The 26399-nt window shown below is 35.2% G+C and overlaps 2 protein-coding genes across 7 annotated transcripts in view; one reads left to right on the top strand and one right to left on the bottom strand.

The window, feature by feature from the left end:
* LOC113234639 (endophilin-A) overlaps positions 1–14222 on the top strand; it is a 52220-nt gene extending 37998 nt beyond the window's left edge. The window contains exons 7-12 of one of the 5 annotated variants that reach the window (XM_026470036.1): positions 1881–1978; positions 2728–2831; positions 3031–3122; positions 7566–7655; positions 11576–11700; positions 13577–13714. In XM_026470036.1, coding sequence (XP_026325821.1) covers positions 1881–1978; positions 2728–2831; positions 3031–3122; positions 7566–7655; positions 11576–11700; positions 13577–13702 — 635 coding nt within the window. In that variant the 3' untranslated portion in view covers positions 13703–13714. Of the gene's footprint in view, positions 1–1880; positions 1979–2727; positions 2832–3030; positions 3327–7562; positions 7656–11575; positions 11701–13576 lie in introns of all 5 variants that reach the window. The other 4 variants (XM_026470035.1, XM_026470033.1, XM_026470034.1 and 1 more) reach the window with 4 other exon arrangements.
* A 10421-nt stretch (positions 14223–24643) lies between these two features.
* Positions 24644–26399, bottom strand: part of LOC113234638 (polyubiquitin-C) — a 3363-nt gene continuing 1607 nt past the window's right edge. The window contains exon 2 of one of the 2 annotated variants that reach the window (XM_026470030.1): positions 24644–26399. This exon is cut by the window's right edge and continues 1253 nt beyond it. In XM_026470030.1, coding sequence (XP_026325815.1) covers positions 25191–26399 — 1209 coding nt within the window. In that variant the 3' untranslated portion in view covers positions 24644–25190. The other variant, XM_026470031.1, reaches the window with a different exon arrangement.

Here is a 26399-nt window from a genome sequence, read left to right as displayed (position 1 = left end):
AATTATTTCTTTAAAATGCAGTAAAGACAAATCGTTCCGTATAACATTTTGAACAAACTAAGATACGCCACGCGTCTACTGTTTTACGCTATAAATGAAACACAATATTCTTCGACTGAAATCTCATGTATAACATTTAAATTTAATCGACATAAAAACTTGAATCTAAATATCTGCAAAACATTTCATGAGATTCCAGCTGACTGTTGCTACTTCTTCTAGTGTTATTTCTCTTCCTGATTTGCAATTATTTTTCTTTATCTAATTTACTGTTCTCTTTTGTCAAATGATGTATTCAGGTGGTAGGATCAGCCCTTATATGAGTCCAAGTCACAATTCAACACAAAGACAGGGTATGTCAAAGAAACACTAGCGAACAGTCATCATCTCATTCTAGGCTAGGATCAAAACGTGTCTAACAACTTGGCATTTCAGCTGCTTCTTTAAGCTTTTAACAAATTGATCGTTAGAATAGGTAAGACCATTAGTGATCACTCAGCGGCTGAAATTCTGAGTGACATGAGTTTACCCTTTGATTTTATAACTCGATTTTTTTTTCTTGGATTACAATACTTTGAAATGTTCACGTATATACCTGTATACAACCAGCACTATTTGTTTGCATAATGAAAGAACGTGATAGGAATTATTTATTTCCTTCTCATTCTTTTTCACACCAGCGTCCCTTTCGGCTGTGTCTATAGAATGAAGAGATATCATTCGTACTTTGATTCCAGAGACTAAAAGAGGTAATCGTTTAAATCGCTTCAGCGTGTGCGAAACTGAAAATAAGACGCAGAAACATTAAGAGTGGTTACACACGGCGACTTTAGCAGCGATGCAAACTCGCGTTCGTGAAACGCGTGATTGCATCGCTACACGTGCGATTTGTAGGTGATTGTATCGATGCACTCGCACGTTTGCATCGATGGAATCGCATATAAATCCCAAGTGTAGCGATGCAATTGCGCGTTTGTATCGACCGCTTGCATCGCGTTTGCATCGCTGCTTAAAATCTTGTTTGCACCGCTGCTTAAAATCGCGCGTCTGTGTAAGTGCGAAAGGTAGAGGATTAGCGACTGCATCGCGTTTGCTTCGCTGCTTAAAGTGACCGTGTGTAACCGCTCTAACAACATGATTATGTTTATGCAGTGGCCGGTAGCGTAATTTTTGCAGGTATACATTGTTAATTCAATCTTACCTGTTTGCGCATTTATTTAAATTGTACACCGCTCTGAATCAGCGTAACGCTTACCCATTTCGGTCTCTGATTGATCGTAATGTTACCGCGAAGTGCAACTTTGAAGTTGGTTACTTTTTATGCCGGCTCATTGATTGATATTTGTATTCAATTAAGACTGCGGTAAATGCGCTCCTTTATCTGTCAAATTGCTAAAAGTATTTAACCATATCATAATCGTACTCATGGTAACAAACAACTTTATATACGAGTATATTCCTTATTTTATTAAACAAAACTGAAACCGATGGCTTTCTAGAGTACTGGCTAGAGTTCAAATTTGTCGTTCTTTAATTTAAATCAGAAAATTGCACAACTTCGAAACCGTCGACAGTATTTTTCTCCTATTGCGTTTATAAACTTAGTGCAACTAGCTATATTAATCATTACCCTGTATAAATATAAAACCTATAATAAAACCTCGTCTCTTCCATGTTCCTGTCCTGTGTACGCGCCGATCCTTCATTGCCTGTTTTGTTTTCTGCGTTTGGTCTGTATTTTTCTTTTATTATTATTTTTAATTTCTGTGTTCTGTGTTGTTTTTTATTATTATTTTTTATTTATCATTGTTTTTAATCTGTATTTTTGTTCTTAATGATATTTGGGTGACATCCTTCGTTTTGGGACGTTCATACATCAGCTCATATTCCAGATGATGAGATTCGACAGGCAGAGGAGAAATTCGCAGAGTCGCTGACACTAGCTCAGATTGGCATGTTCAACCTTCTTGATAATGATGTAAGTGTCAAAATAAGTGTATCCATTAATTAATAGTACCTAATATTATTTATTCCCTCTCCCAAAAGTAAGCATTTATAAAATAATATAAATTAAATGGGTCATTGTCGGATTACTGTTCGTTACCTAATTTCCGTGGCATATTTTATTATTTTAGTATTCGAGTATATTATCCTGACAGATTATTTAATATTCGAGTATAGTTAGTGAAATATAATTCATATAATAAAACTTTTATGATAAAAATTGCCACGGAAATTAGGCAGTGAACACAGACTCCATAATGACCAAATTATGAAATTACCACCATAAGTGTGAGACTGCAATCACAAACTAACATAGACCTGTGTTAAAGATCGTCAGGCTTCCATACGTGACAATTGTGTTTAATTAGATTCAAAATACGAATAACTTTAATCTTACTTAGATACTGTTTGTAAATTGAATAGATTTAAAAATGCAATTATTGTACTTATTTGTACCTCTTAGTATGTCTCGAATGTTTACTTATAAAGGTGAATTTACACTAGAGCCACTAGCGCTGTTTAGACCGACACAACAGGCTGGCTGCGCTATTACCCTTTTCGCAATAATAGTTATTTACCACTTAAAAAATACAGCATTATTGTACTAAATATTTATTGATTTCGAAGAAAATATAACACTCGTAAGTCGTGTCGCTAGCAAGATAAAACAAATTAACTTACTTGGTGGCAATTACAACGTGAACATTGTATTATTTTTTGTAGGTGGAGCAAGTTGCGCAGCTAACTTTCTTTGCCGAGGGTCTGTTGGAGTACCACCAACAGTGCACAGAGATCCTGAAGGGACTCGTTTCTACCCTTTTGGAGAAGTAAGTCAAAAATACACCTGTAGGTAATTTCTTTAACCAATTTAAGGAATGACATTTTTCAAAGCATTTCGTTAGTTTGCAATTTTTTTAATTGTTTAAGACTCAGTCGATTTTCCTCATAGCTGTATTGGAACTTCATTTGCATCTTGTACCAAGTGAACTTTCTTACAGGTATAATACCATATTCTTCCACTTCCAGGAAAGAAGAAGCCATCAGCCGTCCCAAGTTGGAGTTCGTACCAAAGACCCTAGCAGACCTGCACATCGAGGGCGTTCACGATATGAACAATGGTAGGCGGTACGGTTCCACTCAGAGCCTCTCCCGCCCCCACATCTCCATCCCCCCTTCCTCGTCTGTCGGCGACCTTTCCGATCCCCTCAGGGCCTGGGAGTCGCCAGCGAGACCGATAGGCAGACAACCTATGGCCCCCGCCCCTGGTTTCAAGCCACACCCAGCACCGAGAAATCAATTCAATGGCAGGGACCCTTGGAAAGGTGATTCTGGTTTTATTTGCAATTTATTTTACGTTCGGTTTTTGGTTATGGATTGGTAGCTATTTTGTGCGAAGAATTAGCTACAAAATTGTATGCTTTCCGATTATCTAGTTAACAATCCGCATAGGTGAAGCTAAACTTGTGATGAAAAACAGTTTTGATTACTCCCTTTGGCTTTGCTGTGCCTAAAATGCCAGTAACCGGTTATAAAAAACACGACAAGTAAAATATGCTATGATTACTCCTACAGCAATATCAGAACTTACCAACTTATGCAAACAAATGCGAGAATTGGCCAACAAATGCAGTTCAATTTCACATAAAAAATACATTTGAAAAGTGGCAGAATATTGTTGACGACGTTTCAGACAAACACATTTTTCTAATTCTGTAATTATTTTATTGACAATCCACAACCAAAACGTACAATCATATACATCATAGAAGGCACGGTTGCGCACGCTTCTCACGGCATTCAGCACTTTGTGGAAGTCGGTGGTGGGTAATAAAACATTTTCATTTGTAACTAACAGATCTATCTTTTGAGGGTATAAGTAATAAATATCTTATGTACATAGTGGTATATATAATACTAAATTGTTTTCTATAAATACTCGTTCCTGACTATTTATTCACGACAAGCGGAGTCCTGAACCCACTGGAAGAAAATTTGTTCTAACGAGATTGGGTACTGTAGCAGAAACCTTTGATTTGGCAAATGAGGTCCCAGTAAAAAATCAAATTTACATCTAAACAAATTCCTGAAATTTTCAAAACCGTTTCAAATACTATTTTTTAATAAGTGCTCAACGCTTATTGGAGATGAATTGGCAAATGATTGTTAGTAACATTTTTATAGCAATACCTGTGAATGTGCCATATGCTGTTCCTCTTGAAAACAATTCAATATTGAAATTATACTTTAAAGCCTTGCTACATCTACCTCGTCGTGAAACTATGCATCTGTCGTGCGGCAGATACAGCTCGTAGCCAAATTCCTTTCTTTGTAAATAACTATGTCGTTGCTGTCTTAGTTGCGTGAACCTGGTTCACAATTAATCAATAAAAATTTGACAATTTTGACGAGAATTAGTAGTTAAACCTAACATCTATAAATACTCTGCAGTTTAAATGGTTCTTAATTGTAGATATTAACGTAGTTCAAGCCTTATGTTTCTCATTAACCCGTATGAAGGAAATAACTACTGTAGAGTACCATACTGATTTCTTTTTTTTTTGCTTTTTATTAAATTAACGTCTAAAGGCAGCTCAAATCACGGGAGTGGGATGATTTGTACAGAAATTATTTTTACTCAATCACAGCGAAACCAAAACGAGGGTAATGTATTCAGGTTGCCAATTCCTTCTGTGTCCGTCCTTTCCATTCCGTTTTGCTTCCCAAAATATGCATTTACAATTATTTTTATGACTTTTATTGATATGTCTATTGAAATCTCTATTGATTTTATTGGTAAATACGTGGAAACACACACAAATAATAGTAAGCTTGCGGAGACAGTTTCCATTTTATTGGCTTACACTAATCAGCATTTTGTCGTATTAGTAGTCAGTAAATGATAGAAATAGGAGAAAACAGAACATTTCCCTCTCTCTTAAATTCGTTTCTGTGTGTTTTTTCAGTTGTCCTTTATATTTTTATTATTACTTGCAATTGAGATTTCATGTGATGAATTTATATGGTGCCACAAAAACTATATGCAAAGAAACTTCTTTATACGAATAACAAGTGTTTGAAGAGTGTAAACCTATCGTACAATTGCCTAAATCTTGTTAACACAAATAACTACTAGTACGAACCTTAGGGTGGTTACACGAGTGGTTATGATTGCATCGATGTATAGGTCCTTAGGTGCATAGGTAGTAGTTCCGATGTATATAATAACGCGCGTTTGCATCGCTGCTAAAAGTTGCCGTGTCTATCGCGCGTTTGTATCGATGCAATCATCTATAAATCCCAAGCGTAGCGATGCATTCACGCGCTTGCATCGCGTTTGCATCGCTGCCTAAAATCACGCGCGTGTGTAAAGGTAGACGATTAGCGACTGCATCGCGTTTGCATCGTTGCCAAAAGTCGCCATTTGTAACCCCTCTTCTAATCGTACGTCAACAGTGCTTTTATCCCACGAAAGTGCAAGAAAGCCATAAAAAATACAAGAAACTTCATGAAATAAATAATATGTGAAACTTTATAACTCTCTTATTTAAAGATAAAAAGGTATCGACTAATATCGTTAGTAGAATATTTAAAACTCTTTCCTAAAAAGTTGTAATTTTGCAAATGTGGCATTATTACACCAAGGGTGTCTGTAGTTCTATAACATTTGTAATATTCACAAAACATTTTGAATATTCCCTAAAAACTTTCCGAAGTTAAACCGTACGTTTTTGCTACAGATCTGAATAGGCCTTACTTGAAGGGAGTTTTTGGATTTTGTTTACTATTAAAAATATAAATGTTTTGTTTTGAGTTTTTTGTCTTTTATTTTTATCCATTCTGGGATTTCAAAAGGAGGTAATATCCGATTCATGTTTATTGCTTAAAGTTCACGGAAATATGCTCTACCAATTTAAATCTCTGGTTATTGCAAACTATAAAAAAATGTACAACGTAAGTTACTCACATTCTACTATAATGTGAGAACTTTAATGATCTTTCATTCTTTGTAAACACTATAGTTAACTTGGTTTGCACTTGTGATAGAAGAAAGTCTTTGCATATGGTATAATTTTATATGTTGTATATTTAATATCTTTATATTAAATGTATGTGTAATCAAAGTAGGCGTTTATAGGTCGTTCTCGAGTCTTTTCCTTCAATACCTCGTTTTTTGATCAAGTAGACAGTAACGTCACAAGCAAATAACACGCCTTTTGTACAACGAGCATCCAAATCCCGTTATAACTGCGGTCTTTCTGCCGCGGATTTTCTTTTTTTGTTGGTATATCTATAAATAGGCAAACAGTGAAGCGGTCTACCTGATGGAAATAATTGCACATTTACGAAATTCTGGATACAAGTAATAGCTCAAAATTTTCAGTGGCAGCAGAGCTCCGTGAAAGAGTTTGTCCAGGGAAATACTGCCACCAATACCTATTTCTGCCGTCAAGCAGTGAGCATTACTGCGTTCCAGTTTTAAGGGTGGTGAGGGTGCTGCTGAAATTACAGACACATGAGGCTTAGCAACTTTATGTCTCAGGGTGGTCTTTGCAATTTAAAACACTGAGTGTAAACTGGGGGTCTACTCTTATTCTCCATCCGACATCTGTCCGAAACAATCACGTAATACCCGATCAAATTAAAAAACAATATGAAAGTTTGAAGCTTCATTCACATCATACGTCTTTTAATTTGGTCGGGAATTACTTATTTGACAGTAATTGTTTCGGACAGATATCGGACGTAGAAATAAAGTACAGGGGCCTTACCATGAACTCTTGTTACAGTTCAGTGTAGGTTTGTAACGTCAAAAAAGCGATATACACTTCATGTAACTGAATCGTACTAAGAGTTCATGGTAAGGCCTCAAGGCCTGTTACGGATAGGTGTATTGTCACGTCACTAGATATCATAAAAAATGCATTGTTGTCAATGTATTTTTTACCTTGGGACATAAGACCTTAAGTCTTTTGTTTGTGATTGCGCTGGCTCTTTTTACCCCTGTATCTGAAACACAACAGTGTTGCTTTGCGATAGAAATTCGCGGCGGTACTTACTCAGGCAGGTTCTTCACAGAATCCTATCTTTGCCAAGGTATTAGTGTGGGAATTGACAGCTCTGGGGACAAAAGACTGTTGTCTGCTAGTGGCTTTGTCGGTGTTCTGTCTCTTTCTAACAATGTTCGATGTTCAGTCTTTCCTATGAATGGACACGCACACACATAATATGTACCAATAATCGACACTAAAATTATTTTTAAGATTGTTGTCAAAATTAATAAAATCCTGTATATGTCATATAAACAATAAATATGAACATATAAATATAATAAACGAAATTAATATAATAAAGAAAATATATATATAAATATAAACAATGAATTTTCAAAATTGTTATACTGTTATATATACCTTGTTATAAGTCTGTGAACGAAAGTCATGTACACTCAGCGATATGAAAAAGGTTAGATCGAGTTGTAGGATGTAATCGGAATAGTGATGTAGTAACAACATAATATCGATATGCACTGAGTTGGAACAAATTTCCGTTTTGCGGAGAAGGAGGCTCTCACGTCGGCACCCCAGAGCACAAGCCGCCTTCCCACCTGGAGCTGTTTCCTGGCGGCAACGTACAACAACGCTCCAACAATGGTAACACATTAACATAATGCGTTGGCACGGAAAGTGTTATGCTTACAGGAACATCACACACATTAAAAAAAATACAATGTTAGGATAGTACAGTTTCTTTAAGTCAAAGCTTTGTGTGATGAAATATTTTAAAGGTTAATTGAAAACGTACAGGTATGTTGAATTGAACAATTGAAAGAAATTAAATTTTCACGTCATTATTTGAAAGTACTTATTTATGTCATCTAAACTTTTTAAGTAACTCATTCGTTATAAATAATTTTTGTACTTATATTGCTTGCAATTTAAGATAGAAGGGTAAATAAACCGTGAGATTTCAAGACTATTTCTAATACCAGAATTGTAAATTAAAGAATACACAGCAATGACCCCTGTAGCCAAATTTAAAGAAGCTATCACTTTTCGTGTCAATGACACTCGCGCACACAAAACATTTAGGATATTTTTTTCTCATCCAACGCAGGAAGTTAGCAACAATACACTACACAAATGTATACTGCACTATAGTGTATATGTAGATTTTTCTTTACTTTTATTACATACCGCATTTAGCAATTAGGTATTTAGTAATTAGATATTTAGTTCAATACAATAAGTTAGCACAACGGTTGAATTTTGTAATAAGTGCTGTACGATATGTATGGTGATTAAAAGAACTCATTATGTTAGGAATGCTTATTGTATTAAGTTATGTATATTTGCCAAATCATATACAAAAATAATAGGGTCATTATAGCTCTTGATGGCTCACATATGTTCAGTGAAAAAAGTAAAAATAAGTTATTTGGATTAGAGTAGATTAGACTTGCGGTCACATCCGGCTGCCATAAGGGCAAGAATATAATAAGCAGTATTTATGAACAGACGTGTCGCTTACCACCAGGCGTACGACTTGTTCGTATCGTCACTTGGTATTATAAAAAAATTTAAAATGTATATATGTATATTTAAAAAATGTAGAGACCACTGTACTACTTATTGCAGAAAGTATTTGAGCTGATAGCAGAAATTTTATGAATACGTAAACAGAGATATTATGAGTTTTTTTTTATTTGTTTATTTTTTTATTCGTTATCATTATTGAGTTTTAAAAACTGCCTACAAAATTATTTTCATAAATAAATAAAAGACTATTTAAATTACATAATAATGTATTTTTACGTTGGTAAATTATAATAAAAGCCGATCTCAAAAGTTTGTGGAATTACATCTATTTGCCAAGTTTTGTTGAAATTGGTGAAATCAAATAAAACGGAATATACCCCTAATTGTCTAACCTTTAAAGGTGAAATATTTTCTTCAAATTTCAATGAGACCACTACCGAGATACCCCCTTTCCAACAAAAAAAAAATTATCGAAACCGGTTTACAAAATATGTCGAAATAATTTTTATTTTTTGTGTGTATGCTAACACACAAAAAATACAGTCGAATTGAGAATCTCCTCCTTTTTTTGAAGTCGGTTAAAAATGAGTCTCTTTTTGTCATACATCGATATAATAATCAAATTACGCAATAATATAGTCTCTTTATTATAATAAACATTGCTTGTAAAGAATCTTTTCTTTATAAGGAGGAGGAGGTAAGTAGTAAGTACGATTCTATAAGCGTCTATCCAATCTTTCGCATCAATGTCGACCTTCAATATTTATGTAATACGTATTACTGAAGCGTGCTGTTCAGTTGGGTCCGGCCCTAATGCTTCATGAATGTTACAGTATATAAAGCGAGGAGTAGCTTATTGTACATGCAACAACGTAGAACGTGTTAGTAACAGTACACAAGTAGACTCGTGGTGTTTACCTAACTAGGTCTCATTATCAGACATCCCATGCGTCAGTCATTGAAAGACATATATTGGTGTATTATTAATTGACATGCGCGCTGTTAGCCTGTGAATAGTAAGATATTTCAAAACACGCTCGAGATATCATGACAATCAATCAATTCATTCGTCGGAATTAAGGTAACTTTACCTTCTAGGTTCTTATTTCAAAATAAATAAATTCTTATATTAATTGGTAAATAGTGCACTGCGAATAAACATATTATTATAAAAATAATACAATTAAAAAGTAGATATTCATAACTAAATGTCAAAGCATTCTGCCGCGGAAGAAGTTTTATAAAAATGCTAATAGTTTTAATTTATAAATTTTTGGCGCTGTGTTACGTTTCATACAAAATATAGCACGATCTGTGTTATATTATTAAATTGAAATTATTACATGTATTTGGGTAATTTTCAGGTAAGTTTTCTTCATCTAATTTTAGTGGTCATGAAGTATTATTATTTAATGTTTGAGTGTAGTGTCGTGAGATATTATGATATTTCACGATAATAAACCCTAATACTTAAATTATAAAAATTGCCACCGAAATTAGACATAGAACTACTACTACTGACTAATCTGAAAATTGTCCATATAATTCTTATATATAAATTTAATGAATTCTTCGGATATGTTTATGATTGTCGATGATGTTTCCTAAGTGTGTCGTTAGTATTGTACAAGACTTAATTAGCAAGTAATATCTACTGTTTAGATATACTTTTAACAAACACCTCACACAAACAAACACTGAATACACTTCAGATTTTCTAGTTTTCTAGATTTTTAGTTATCTACGATTGATATCTGTTTGATTTTGCTGATCTTTCACAGCTTGTTTTTGTTTATGTAGTCGATCTCAAATGAGTTCACATTTTCTGTAATGCATGTCTTGTGTTATTTCGTTTCATTGCTTTTAATGTACCGAAGCATGTGACGTCATGACGCTTTACGAACAACAACACACTAGAAGTGTTCGTCATTTGTTTGTTAATGTTTAATACATATATTCACTTTTGTATTTTCTTGAACATAACAGTGATGTGGATGACTGTACTGTCCCCATTTTCATTAGCTATAATAATATGTTCATACCATAGTTAATAAATATTTTTATAAAGATTGCCTACTAGTTTGATCTTATTAAGTATTACGTATTTTGTCAGTCTGTTTAATTACCGTATTCGTCACTTAACCTCATGTATGACTCTTGTATGGAATGACATACAAAATGACTCACGTTGTCTGAAAATCGTCCCGTACATGAACCAAGTATAGGTACATAATATGTCAACTAGATATGAAATATAACATAACGCATACGGTTATTTATATTGAAACGTAATAGACATGCGCCGTAGGAATGTTTTCGGTCATCTAAAAGTTATCTTTATGAAAATACCATTTTGCTTTTGCGTCGTGCCCTAAAATCTGGCGCGAATTACGCGGAAATTCCTCGTTCCATTTTAGCTCGTTCGGCCTTGTTTACTGTATTATCTATCTACATTATTTTATTGGCTGAATGATTTTATTATCAAGCTAATTGGAATGTGGAAGACATACATATATATTGCGTATAATGGCTGTATTTAACAAAGTGTGGATAGATAATTTTTTTATTTGTTTGTATAGATAACAGACTATAGTTCGCATGATTATGATGAGCAATATTATATCACACATTTTGTTATATATAATACCATTTACATCCATGTTTAACTACATTGTTTAATGCATGTGGTAGGCTCATATAAATTGGCCAAATTTTGATACATTAGATGCTTTATATAGTTTTACTTAAGCTGATTTCAGAGAGACTTTCACAATAGTGATTTAATAAAGGTAAGCGTAGGAATAATTACACCGTAGATATCTAATATAGTGGTACTTATGACTTGTACTACGAATTGTATATACTTATTATTGATTTTCGAATAACTGTCACCAACCGTGCGAATCTGAAATCAGTTTTGTTACTTACGTATTTATTGCTCTAAAAATCAATAAATTAGCCAATGTGTATTTGCCTCTATATAGACACGTTACAATATAAATTTACGAAACGAAGTAACACGTATTTGTGTATAGCATCGCCGCTGCCATCGCCTGTTAAGTCGCCAGCGCGGACACCGATGATGACGCCCAACAAGGCCCCGTGCTGCACTGCGCTTTATGACTTCGAGGCCGAGAATCAGGGCGAACTGGGATTCAAGGTACTGTAATTTTATTCATAAACGTTAACAATCTACCGGCTGCAACCCAGTTCAACCACACGATTGAGGTAAACCTATCTCACACACGCAAGATAGAATTAAATATTTTGAGATATCTGCCTGCTCGACTTTTAACGTCACGAATGGACGTAATTAATAATTTTAACGCAGTAAAGACATTTACATAGTTCTACGTCTTACGTTGTGATGTTTATAAATAAATTTTGTTAAAGGACTGTATATGAGCCGTTAAACCATAGTAAATAACACAAGTGTTAGCCCATGGGACCTGTCAATTTATATCTCAGGGTGATAGGCGCAGTGGCAGGACAGTACCCCTCAGAACTTTCCGATTTGAAGTATTGAGTGACTCTGTAACTGCATATTTAAAAAAAAACTCCATACAAAAGTAGCAGCGCAGCTTGTATGTGTGCACGCCCACCGAGCGAGCGCCGTGTACGGAAGCACATGTTCGCATAATCTCGCGGTGCACTCGCATTGAATATCGCGAGTCGTCTCACGCGCCATTGATTATAGAATTGAAGCGTTCACTAAGTTTTTAAGAAATGACATCAATAGTAGACGTGTGTTTTTGTTGTATTTATGGTTGTTTTAACAAGAGTGCTTTAAATTCAAAATTGGTCAGATTTAATTTTTATTTCATAACCATACACGTAGTTACCAACCCACAGTGCTGGTATAAAAATATCATTGCGCAAGTACTGCATTTGTACTCCGTCCAACCATTTATTTTACATTTGACATATGCATGCCTCCGAAGTTTCGTAATTATTGATATACAACCATAGTTAAAAAAATTAAAAACTTCCTAGACTCTTTTATTTTTTACTTTTAGTGAAGCGACGTGCTCTTTAGCTTCGATATTTATCGAGCCAACAGATTATGTAACGAAGATATTCAAATTGATAAATGTTGATATCTGTCTAATAAATTATAATGAAATAAAATAAATTTTAAATAATTATAATAAATTCTTAATGTTTATTATAATGAAACATCGATTTATTCTCCTTATGAACGGAAATCATCGCTTGAATCCTTATTAACATTGATTATTAATTCTTGAGTACACAAATTGTCAAACGCAACATTACGATCCCAATCCGAAAATATCTTCTTTTTTGAACCCGCTCACACTCACGATTTAAACTTTTTCATAAATAAAATCGACAGTTATTAAAAAATCGTAACGGAAACGCATTTTAGACATCACTAATTGATTAGAGTTCGAGCTGTCAAAAGTTAAATAAATGGTTGGACGGAGTATAACATAGGTTATTTCAATAGAGCACGACATAGACTTACAATTATATGGACGTCGGGTCCGCGCTAAAAAGTGTCCGAACTTATAGGGCGTTAAAATCGTATACAGAGCGTCATTCACGCTTTAGTCTTCGTTTGTTCGACTGACAGCGAAGCATGCAAAATTAGACAGTCCTGCGATGACATTACAATTTAAATTCAACGTTTTAGCTTTTTCATATTCCTTTACATGTCACTACGTTTAAATAGGTTGACTTGGGACATTTTTTTCGTGGTTTTTGTATTAGACCCGTCGTCCATTTATTTGTAAGTCAATGGAGCACGACAATACTGTGATTATCTTAATTTTTTTTTATTAAGTTCTGCAATCTCCAGGTACAACTAAAATAATAATGTGACAACCCTACGCTCCGAGCGGACTGTTGTTACAGACGTCGCGCCGAATAGGCTGGAGTTGCACTACTTATACTATGGTTAAACGCTAACACACGAAAAAGATTAAGTAACATAAATTTATATTGAAATATTACAAAGTCAGAGGTAAAAGTAAATTTTTCTTATGTGTAATGACATAGTGTGTATTTTCCCACAGGAGAATGACGTTATCACGCTGATCAGCAAAGTCGATGACAACTGGTTTGAAGGCTCGGTCAACGGCAAGACGGGCTACTTCCCCATCAGCTACGTTCAGGTCACTGTACCCCTACCCAACATGTAAACTTCACTATGATAAATTGTAATACAACTTTTCTTAAGGCTGCTCACGACTTTACTAAAGCATTATGTTTGGATACCACGGCGAGGTTAACACACTTCTAGACGACGGGAATTTATCTATAACGATTTTTTAGAGTTGGGAATTGCAAATGACAAAGTAAAAACTAACATTAAAGCAAACTAAACATTAAAGTAAACACACAGTGAGTGTAGAGGCCCGGGGTCGATTCTCGGTAGGACCAATTTGGCAAGTGAACTTTTCTAAATTGGTTCTGATCTGGGTGTTCAGGTTAGGGCCCCAGGCTGAATTCTGTTGCTCTGGTAAGTACCAGTTTTCAAAAACGGCTTTTTAGAACCACCGACGCGAAACGCATTTTTCGCCCTTATTACACTGACGTAACGGTGCTTTACTGTCTTAGGGTCGTATTCCAGAACTCTACTCAATGCTCAAGTCAGGATTTGAGCAGACTTGAGTATGATTTCAAGCACTGGAAATACGACCCTAATGGCAAGGACTTGAGTATGATTTCTAGTGCTTTGAATCATACTCAAGTCCTGACTTGAGCATTGAGCAGAGTTCTAGAATACGACTCTCAAACTCTTATCTTATAAAGAGTGATTATTGAGGTCATGGCAAATTTTCTATTTGTTTTAAATTTCTGATCAAGGGTGTTAATTTGGATTACTTCAATAATACGTAAAAGCCAGTGTGTGAATATGAAGGAGACGTGATTTTAAATGAGCATGCAAAATTTGTATATACAATCCGTTTTTTGCATTTGAGTAATTTTGTGCTAAGATACGAGTTCGAGAAAGTAAGGCGACGATAAGCTTTTCTAACAAGCTCAGGCCGATTCCGCGTCGACAAGTGTGATGACTGCCTAACGCTTTATCCACGTTTTGTGACTCACTGTGTGTTAAAACATTGTGAAATGTTATGATAGATATATTTACTGTTTACTAATCAATTTAGAATATCCCAGCTAAGACGAGGCTAGTCATAATCAATTACTAGTCTATTTTTTATTATTTGAATGATTGTGGATGACGTTTTTACGCATTATATTTATAAGATTATACATTATTTGCTAACGGCAACTATTTTGTTTTGTGGTCTCTTGTCTGATTTCTTGGCTAGCCATCGCCTTAGGTAGCGTGGCAAGGGGAGGGATATGGACTCATGTCTCTGCTCAGTTTTATACCTATACTCCTGTGTTGGCTGTAAACTTTTCTCATTTACATGTCTTGACGCACGCATCTCGGAGAATTTTCATAAAAAATCGTGGTCGCTTTGCTGTCCTTATCATAAACAACGTAATGGATATTTTTAGCGAAATTATGTTATTTACATTCTGACATCAGGGATTCGAGATCTACAATCCCTATAAACGTTTTTTTAATATATATCTTATTTAGTTTCAGTTTTATTGTTAAGCAAAATCAGTGTAAATGACATTTTTCAAAGAAAAAAAAAACTTTAGTATGTAGTGTAGGTACCAAAATGCAAGTGCGTGATTTATGACAAGTAAGGTAGTATGGCCACTCTCATGGACGGACGTCCTTTCCTATCCCGTCCCTACGAGCAATAGATTTTCGGAGTAAAGCTAAAATATTGCTCACGCCCCTTACCGCGCCCACCCTAAGACAAGAACTAGGTCAAATATACTCACAAAATTACGTGAAACCGTGACATCACCACCCTTAATTAGAGTTGTATTACAAAACCATTGTTATTTGTCTCGTTACGCAGTATTATGTAGATGGTTTATATAATTTTGAATCTGTAACTGTGTCAAAAGCTCAATGTTATCAAGTTTTATTCCCTCGTATTTACTAATTAATTGTGAACTGATATATTTTATTCATTTTATTGATCGAATATCGTCTTAACGTCTTCCGATTGTTTTCAAGATTATGTCCAATTGTTTTCAAGATTATGTCTAATTATTTTTTATTAAGTTTGCATTTAAACTCAAATTGAGGAAGACAGTTGGAAAAGTCGTATTACTAAATTTACACGATGTTGCCATTGTCGCCTTATGAAATAAGCCACCAAGTAACGTAACTATATTCTACATGGAAACTTGGCTGTTAGTGTGTTTGAACATAATTCGTGACTGCAAACTGCAGTTACACTGCTGTTGATAAGCAATTTGGATGCAGTTGACGGCAACAACTGCACCGCGACTACAGAAATCAACGTGCAGTCAGCACCCAAACTTTTACTGCAGTCGTTATGCAGCTCGTGTGACTACAACCTAAAGTGTGCCTACTGACTATAAGACCCGTCAATGGTAATTGTATGGATTGACACAGTATAAATGCTGGGCTGCCACGCAGAGGTCCCGGGTTCGATTCCCGAGCTGGGAGAAATATTTTGTATGGCCACATTTATTTCTCTCGTGACTTTGGGCGTAATTTGTGGTTGTCTATGTGTGTTTCCATGCCACCAGCGACACAGGGTCTCCCTAGTGCGGGGCTATGAGTGTGTTGCGCAAAAAAAGAAAAAAGTATAACATATATACTTACTAAATGCTGGTAACGTAGGTTGCAGGCGTTGTAAAACAAGCTGGTATTCATTTGGTGGATTTTAAACTATGTGGCGACAGTAACCTTGTGTAAAACAAATGTATAACCAAAGTGCGTGATAGTGTGTACAGGTAAATACTCGAAGAGTTACATCGGGTACGGAAGTGTAGTCCTAACACGTAATATTGTCACGCGAATGTTGCCATTTCAATTGATGCCTTAATTTTAATAATTTAGTAGGTGCGATGGACCCTTTTAGGTTTGTTAAGTTTTGTAAGAAGAATCATGTTATACATGTCAAGTCTTTTTGAAATGCAAATCTCGAAATAATGGACTTGTAACTATACTCAGGGATTCTGTGAAAATTTGACTCTAAATAACTTTGACAAAAATGTTACTCATTTACGCATTTAAAATTATCTAATTTGACAGTATTGAAAAAGGATCAACGTTATACATCATTAAAGTAATCTATACTTGACGGCACAATTTAACTCCCTATAGATATGCGTTGTCTAGAATTTATGCGTAAGTAAAAAAGACAAAGCATACCATTTGGAATGGTGCTAATAGAAACTTGCGTCAATAATAATGCACAATACTTAGACAAGCAGTTAATAAATGCTGACACTTAACTGGAGCTAAATAAGTATGTTAGATTCCCACCGAATTTCTGAGGCTAGTGATGATAGCGTTTGTTGGGAATATCAGCAGGCTAACCGCGTAAAGGCATCACCACACTTATCGATGCGGAATCGGTTTGGGCCCTACGCACGAAATCCGTAGTTATGGCCGTTTTCCCACAATATTGAGTGAGTTTCTATCGGACTAAAACTAAGAATGTATGTATAATATCTTTTTCGCTCTTATTGTATGGACATAATTTTTTCTGAGTAGCTCAAGCCAAATTGGTGTCGATAAGTATGACGACTTCCTAAGGCGTTAAGGACCCAGGTGATATTAATTTTCCGTTATTCAAATCATTGGTGCCGATTCAATGGTTTTTACAAATTATTTTTCAAGTTTCTATCAAAAGTTTGAAACTACTAATCCAAGCCTTGAATCCGAAATTGTCTTCTGCCTTACGGGATTAGCCGGCAGTTCAAAATATTGGTATAATTAGCTGCTACGTAACCCTATTTATTTTTGATAGATTATTTGTGTTCACGCCTATCCGTCTGACGTTCAGAATGCAAAGTTAAATCCTAGACATTTCAGAAGCCATTCGCTATAATTCAATTTCCTAAAGTTCATTAATATTTTGTTAATAATTTATAAGCTTTGCTCTTGCATACTGAACGTCGGGGTGTATTTCAGAGTGTCGTTGTCCTGCGCGTCACTCTGCAGAGGCGGATATACAACTTATCGAGATGGTACCCTGTGTCCTTATGGGTTGTACCCAGTCCTATTTACTTTAATGTACGCGTGTGACTAGTTACTCGAGTTAAAGTGGCGTGTAGAGATAAGTGTGTGTCAGTATATTGTTTATAACGACTAACACCCACTTTTCGGTTACACGGAAACAAGTCTGGCGATGTGTGAACATCTAGTTACGGGCCGACAATAAATGAGCCAGTTAAGGCAGTTGAGTGGTTAAATCGCTGGAGACCTTCGGTCTGGTCAGCATCAATTCAGAGACGTGATATTTTGAAGTAATGTTATTTGACTGTTGTAGAATGATTTAGTAATATTTCAAAAGGCGCCTGAAAAATGTAAATATAGAGATTTCAGCAAACAGAAGGCGGTCACGCGTTCACGTTTTGCGTTCTTTGTGATGTACTGCTGCTGAAAGCGTGACGCGAACAGAAGGCGTTCCGACTACGTCGGTCAATGTATGGGATTCAAGCAAACAAGAGTCATCGCGTCACCGCCGTCTATTTGTGGAAACCTAGACAAAAGATTTTCATTAAAATCTCAGTAGATAAAACATTCACAATGAGCGAATCATAAATACTATTATGAAAAATAAACATAACAATGTACTGCACGTTTATTTTTACTGCGTCATTTTATAACAACCTATTAATTTTAGTGAATATTATTACGTTTAATTTTTTGTAAATTCTATTCTATTCGCGCTAAATTCTTGTATGGATAATCCCTTTGACTTATAGTTAGTTTTATTTTTTACTTGTCGTTATTGTATATACTTGGTAATTACGCAGAACATAACATTTAATCTATTTAAGGGGTACATTTCTTGACAAGCTTAATATCCGACAAAGACACAAATTTGTTGAAAAAAGCCAGACGGGAATTCTTTTTACTGTTATTTTTATCTTTTTCGTTTTTGTTTCGGTTCATTTGTTCATATCAGACTATAGTTGCTTTTACGGTTCTCAATAGGCTTACAATTTTCTTGAAAAATGCAAAAAATATCAGATTCACCTACACTCGCATATTATCTCGACTGCTTTGTTCGACTATCTTGCCTGTTTTTGCCATTATAGACATTGATATTTTTAATTTTCTTAAACAATGTAAAATTTTTCCGACAAACCGTTAAAAGTGTTTGCTAAATAGTGAAAGAAAAGCGGCAAAACATACTTATTTAGATTGCTTAGTACACACGAGGCACTGCTCGTTTAGTTGTGCATATTTAAAAAAAATCTATCATGTTCACCGACTATCAAATATTTAAATAATAATTTATTTGTGCACAAAAATACTATGTAACAATCAATGAAATCCTAATTCTCAAACTATGGAAATTATTCAGCTGGAATCCGCATATTAAATAAAGTTTAAAAAGTATATTTTTATTGTTCTATTAATTTGAAAACAGTTAACAAATTATAATACATATTTGCGTTCGGATATGTCAAATTAAGTGAGGAAATGCGAGCACATGCATAATTGTATAATTTTTTTGTTAGCCAGCATGTTTGATAGTGAATGGATACCTTTAGATTTATTAATATAAAACTAGTTAACATAAATATGAGATTAGATTTTATAGTTATATCTTTGCGGGTAATTATTTATCTAAATGGAAAAATGTATACAATGTAACGTATATTATACACAAGAAAGTGATGAGTTTGTTGATATCTTGCCAGGAATATGTGGCGTTTCGATGTTCGATGTGTTATTATTGGAATAATATAATAATAAAATAATATTATAATGTCATTGTGATAACGTTAGATATCATGCTGTTGGTGCAATGTCCTACCATATTGAAATTAGGTTTCTTAATTAATTACTTATCATGATTATTTTTTATTTCATATAATATTTCTTCTCATTATCATGCAATGCATAATAATTTCTTTAGTCATTATAAACAGCTACCTATTTAATTTATATTATTTTAAACTAATGCATAATTTATACCAAAAATGTGTTGCTATTGTAATTTATTACATGACCTCTCAATAGTATTGTCAATGTACTTTAATGCACATAATTCAACTTAAGATCTTAAATTTCACTTTGTCCAATATTGACGTTGCAGTAATATGGAACACATGTTTTTAAATTAAATAGTTTATAAAATTAATTTATTGTCGTAATGTTAAACGGACCCCATTGAATCACTTTTCTGGCATACAAAAGACAATACCTAGATCTAAAGTTAGATGTATGTAAGTTCATAAATAATTGTTCTATCTTCAAGTGTCTCTTTAATGTAAGTATTTTGAATAAATAATGCATTCATCAGTGTTAAGACGATGTTCCAATGTTTAATCGACGCTCACGAACGGATAGCATGAGAAAATTACATCCGTTGCCTGAGTATCAATTTATCAATACAACTCTTCAAAATACTATGTTTACCAACTCTCCAAAGTCCATGGAAAGGATTCAGACTGTTGTAATATAAGATTTCAGATCCGAAGAAATGTTATGGTTCTAAGAATGGACCTATTTTATAGTAGCCCTTTACCGCGTTGGTTCGATGTCGCTTAACACACGCTCGGAGTGACGTAGATACTTTGCTAGACATACTGTTGTTGATAAACAAGGTCGTTATAATCTAAAATTAAATCTCCGACGTCAAAACAAAGAGAGTTGAATGGAACGTGTCGTTGCACTCGTGAACGCGAGTTCTGCGTACAACGACATCGTTCCAAAACGGAACATTTTGCGGTAAAGAAACTGCGTCAATAATGTGCGTAGTAGGTACTGGGCACAAAATATCAACAACATTTTTCTAGCGCATCTCACTCTGCCTCACTCCTTTATGAAATGTATCAAAATATTTTGCTATCGGCGCGAATGTCTGTTATTACTTATTATCGTGTAATATTCTTGTTCATGTTACTGTAATCTTAATACTGTAATTTGATAGATTAACTTGCGAGATTTACGAGATGTAATACAAATATTATTGATTTGTATTAAAAATTTATCCCGAAACTTATTGCTCGTTTTCGCCTCCTAATAAAATGTTAACAATTAAACATACTTGTTTCATTTCGGATGTTCCGACATAGTGTAATTTCTACTTCAATTTCCTTAATTGCAGTAGCATTAGAAGAAAACGATACCCTATACCCCACCGACAGTGGGGTCGGGCTCGGCCTGTGGCGCGTGGTCAGTTTCAGATTACGGGGTGTGCTCATGCTCTTCGGTGGCACAGCGGTTAGTACTATGGGCACTTGATAAGGAAGTTCCGGGTCCTATTCTCGATTTGAGTCAATTTAGGAAACGAACATTTCTAAGTTAGTTCTGGTCTGGGTATTCTGGATATTGCCCTCAGAGCTATTCTGGTATTCATAGAATAGGAAATTTCCTAATTTGACACCAGAAATTTGGTACGATTGTCTGACATTTTTTCCCTAAATACTTCTCTTTGGCGTAGCTTCCACGAAAAAATAATCTAACAGAGAGACGGTTGAGATACAATATAGCTATAAGTACCTCATTTCCTCTACGTTGGGAAGTACGCCTTACATTTGAACAATTGTGAAATCTTGTACCTACTCACAACAGCCTCCGTAAACAACCTTTTTTTTATATACATATGTGGCGTGCGGGCGCTTCGGGCTTCGCCCTCAGCTGGACCTCGGCCTGTGGTCTCGACGCTAATGATTTTGTTTTAAAAAATTAACATAACTCTTTAATGGCGGCCATATTTAAATATGGCAAAAAGAAGTTTGTAAGGCCATATTGAAAAATAGTGAAAAACTAATGTTGATCATAAATTATTATCAAGCACTTCTAGAGACCCCCACATGCCAATTTTCAAAGGGATCAGAGCAATTTTTTTTCTACCATTAACGAACGTTTGTATGGCGGCCATATTTGAAAATGGCGAAAAACCAATTTCGAGTACAAATTATTATCCGGCACTTCTAGAATGTCAGGTGGAGGCCCCACCTGCCAATTTTCAGCCGAAACAAAGCAAGTCTCTTTCGGCAGCTATTTTAAACGAAAATAAACCATATTAAAAAATGGTGAAAAAAAAAAACTTTCGACCCCAACTATGATTAAGAACTCCTAAAGACCCCCACATTCCAATTTTCAGCCGGATCGAAGCAAGTTTTTATTCGGCAGCTATTTTGAATTCGCCATCTCGAATTTTTGTGACACAGGCAGTTGACCTCTGTTACCCTCTATGACATTCCTTCGAGCATCTCGTACCTATCTCTAATAGTTTCCGTTATAGAACACCTTGAAATTTGTATGGCGGCTATCTTGTTTATTTGAATTTCGAACATTTTGTACATTCGGCGGATATTGCCCAGTGTGACCCTCATAAAAGTGTACAAATATCTCCTCCATATATTATAGTTTTTGCAGACCGTTGATCACAATTTCATATTTTCCACATTCAGGTCACCTCATATTTGATTGTTTACTTTGGAACCTATCCGCGTACAACGGTATAAACATCTTTTTTCCGCCATATCGGGAAGTATGTGTTCTATTTCTATCAGTGAGTCTAAACTTGTAGCTTTATAAGTATATAGAAAAAAAACGAGCCCTGTACCCCACCTACGGTGGGGTCGGGCTCATTTACACTACATCAGGAAGTATGCCTTACATTTTTACAATTGTGAGATCTTGTACTCGTAATCTATTACGCCTCCGTATATAATAACCTCCATACGAAGGCGTGTGGACGCTTCGGGCTTCGCCCTCCGCGGACCTAGGCCTGCGGCCTCGGCACTTAGGACTTTGTTTTAAAAAAAATTAAATAGCCCTTTAATGGTGGCCATATTTAAAAATTGCAAAAATATATTATGACCACTAATTATTATCAAACAATCTTAGAAATCTTTTCGTGCTAATTTTCAGTCCGAGCAAAGCAAGTTACATAAATAAATTACGGCTATATCGAAAAACAGCGGAAACAAAATTTTTCCCCCAAATTATGATTTCTTTCTTAATCATGAATCCAAATATCCCTTTCTTTATTCTCCCCCCTTTTCTTCTTACTCGCATTATCAACAAATAAGCGAAATATCCAAGTCCATTATTGTCATGTAAATGACTTAACTGAATACCTATTAAAACCTCAACCACGAAAATTCTCGAGCATTCTTGCGAATTCGCGCGACTTGCGCAACGAAATGAAAATGACGCATGCTTCCGTTCCCCGATAATGTAAATTGAATCTTATCTACATTGTATTATGTTACTATAAATAAAACAAATTTTAATACCTACGCAGGTAGGTATGCAATAGTCTATTTACTTAACACATATGAACTTCTTCATTATGTAACACGTACTAATCATGACATGATTAAGCATTTAAGCGATTAAGTAAATAGTTATTTATATCCATACTAAATATATGCCAGTAAATTACAACTTAGCAAGTGCACGTGCATACAATCATTGAAGCGTGAACAACGAACGTTGACCGTGAGCAAAATGTAATAGAAATAAATAATTGTTTTCAGTTTTCAGCATGAAAAACATCTAAACGTTCATACGAACCAAAAATATCTGTACACTTTCAGTGGTGTCTCTGCCACAAATTAGGTACCTACTCAAAATGTGATCATAATTCAAAATCAAATGTGTAATTCTCCTATTTATGCATACAAATGTTGTATAATAATTTCGTTCGTGGAATCTTCTCTCCCGAAAAAATGTCATTTTGCATATGTGGCCTTTTTATATCAAGGGTGCGTTCTATTATTTCAGTTGTAATAGCTCAAATGTACCTTCAAACATTGCCATAAGGTTCATTATTGTCAGATGTGCAGATATTTTACTATTGAACATTTACTATTAAAATAAATGTAAGATATAAATTTTTTGATTTAGTTTTAAAGGTTCAGAAAACAAAATTATGGTTACTTGCCTACCTTTTCCAGAATCCAATTAAATACCTACGATGTACTATATACAGAGTGTTTTTTTAAATGGGACAGTATGGGGAAATCCGAAACCATACAAGATACAATGAAACTGTCATAGAAACCAAAGTCTTATTTTGTGAAAACTATTTTGGTATGGTCAATTTTTAGGTCAAGCGTAGTCCATAAAAACGAATAAAATTGATCAAAACTTTTTTTTGTATCGATCGACTCAGTTTTATGTAAGGATCATTTCATTGTGTGGCACGAAAAAATCGGGACAGCAGAAGTTGGTAAAATTTCATAAAATGTTTTTCATAATAAATGAATTAAATTGAATGGAATGGAAGCGAATTTTTGTAACGATATCGTACATACATAGCAACGCAATAAACTTTATAGTCAGTAATTGTGTAACGTACAAATTAGATAAGAGCCAAAAATCACGGCACGCGTCTTCTCTACTACAGCTACAGCATTCTGACGAATCTACTACAGCAATTGACGCTTCCATTTCATTCCGCTGCAATGTAAATTGAGCCTAAGAACATCTATAATAGTACGCATAGGATATTGTTCAATCACTATAAACGAGGGTGTGATATCATCAATCAATAAATATAGGAAATGAAACTATTTTTCTCTTATCTAGATTGCGTAGATTTGTTTTATCAAACCTAGTTTCGGACTTTTTACAGGTCACATGGACTGAATTAATGGTAGTCATCTAGTTACTTTTTATTATTTGGGAAACAAACAGTTTCTACTTTGTTTACAAGATTTTAATACAAAAAAGTTATTACTTAAACCAGCAAAGTTTCCACTGTAAAGCATAACGTAAAAACTTAGAGGATGGAAAAAAATAAAGGAAAGAAGCTGCCCTGTCTACGGAATAAACGTCCCTACCTAAACCAAAAATGTCCACCACAAATTAAGTGTTGTACGGACAACACAATCGCCTCCAGTGCAACGGAACAAGATACGTCAATGTGTAGCTTGATGTGCTGGCGTGTGACCGTAATCATACTCTAAGCCATTGACCTAATAGGTCAATGCTCTAAGCTTAAAAAAAGAACGAAAAAGTACTTTTTTTAAACACAAAGAAAATGAAACCTAAAAATAAATAAACTAAAAAACAAATTATTGCTCATAAATGGACTTCACAAATTTTGAAAAGGGCGAATAAAATATATCGACACCTAAATAATTCTTACTGTACACGCATTACAAGCTCTAAACAAGAGTTACTTAAATATTTAGTTTACAAGCAGGCACACAAAAGATACTTTTCAAACGAGAATTAGAACTAGGATATCTTACGTAGCTTTTTATTACGTATTAATATTACGTAATAAAAAGCTAGAGTCAATCTTATTTCTCAAAATATTATATAGAAAGATTTAGTCCTTCGCAGCGTGACGTTTTTCCAGTGTCACTAGTGTACAAAATAGGGTGGTTTGCACATTAACATCAACTGGTTGATGACGTTACCATCTCGAGGCCCTAAATAATTGGAAAAAAAAAGAAATTCGATTCATAATTAAAATATTAAGGGTAAGTAAAAAGTAAGTAAACAAATAAATTGTAAAGCAAAGTTTAATCAATATGAAGGATATAAATGGAATGGTTACATTTTCAACTGAAATTATAATCCTCAACTACACATTGAATACTGATTATTAAGAGTATTGAAAAAGCAGTTTAGCCACCACGGAGACGAAGCACCAAGTGCAGAGTAGATTCCTTTTGAATGTTATAGTCGGAAAGCGTACGTCCGTCTTCAAGTTGCTTTCCGGCGAAAATAAGTCGCTGCTGATCTGGGGGAATGCCTTCCTTATCTTGGATTTTAGCCTTCACATTTTCGATTGTATCAGAGGGTTCAACCTCAAGGGTGATTGTTTTCCCTGTGAGGGTTTTCACAAAGATCTGCATACCACCACGAAGGCGAAGAACAAGATGGAGTGTGGATTCCTTCTGGATGTTGTAATCAGAGAGTGTACGGCCATCCTCCAGTTGTTTGCCAGCAAAGATCAATCGCTGCTGGTCTGGGGGAATGCCCTCCTTATCTTGGATCTTTGCCTTCACATTTTCGATTGTATCAGAGGGTTCAACCTCTAGGGTAATAGTTTTACCTGTAAGGGTTTTCACGAAGATCTGCATACCACCTCGCAGGCGGAGTACAAGATGTAGGGTCGATTCTTTCTGGATGTTGTAGTCTGACAATGTGCGCCCATCTTCTAGCTGCTTGCCAGCAAAGATCAATCGCTGTTGATCTGGGGGAATACCCTCTTTGTCCTGTATTTTTGCTTTCACATTTTCAATAGTGTCAGAAGGTTCAACTTCCAGTGTAATGGTCTTGCCAGTGAGAGTTTTCACAAAGATCTGCATGCCACCACGAAGACGGAGGACGAGATGCAGCGTAGATTCCTTCTGGATATTGTAATCAGAGAGTGTACGGCCATCCTCCAGTTGTTTGCCAGCAAAGATCAATCGCTGCTGGTCTGGGGGAATTCCCTCCTTATCTTGGATCTTTGCCTTCACATTTTCGATTGTGTCAGAGGGTTCAACCTCTAGTGTAATAGTCTTGCCTGTAAGGGTTTTGACAAAGATCTGCATACCACCACGAAGACGGAGGACGAGATGCAGTGTGGATTCCTTCTGGATGTTGTAATCAGAGAGTGTACGTCCATCTTCAAGCTGCTTACCAGCAAAGATTAATCGCTGTTGGTCTGGGGGAATGCCTTCCTTATCTTGGATCTTTGCCTTCACATTTTCAATTGTGTCAGAGGGTTCAACCTCTAGGGTGATAGTTTTACCCGTTAAGGTTTTAACAAAGATCTGCATACCACCTCGCAGACGAAGTACAAGATGTAGGGTAGATTCTTTCTGTATGTTGTAGTCTGACAGTGT

The sequence above is a fragment of the Hyposmocoma kahamanoa genome, unplaced genomic scaffold, assembly GCF_003589595.1.
Source record: "Hyposmocoma kahamanoa isolate Upper Pololo Valley unplaced genomic scaffold, ASM358959v1 86, whole genome shotgun sequence".
NCBI classification, from domain to species: domain Eukaryota; kingdom Metazoa; phylum Arthropoda; class Insecta; order Lepidoptera; family Cosmopterigidae; genus Hyposmocoma; species Hyposmocoma kahamanoa.
This window is presented reverse-complemented; position numbering and strand designations above follow the sequence as displayed.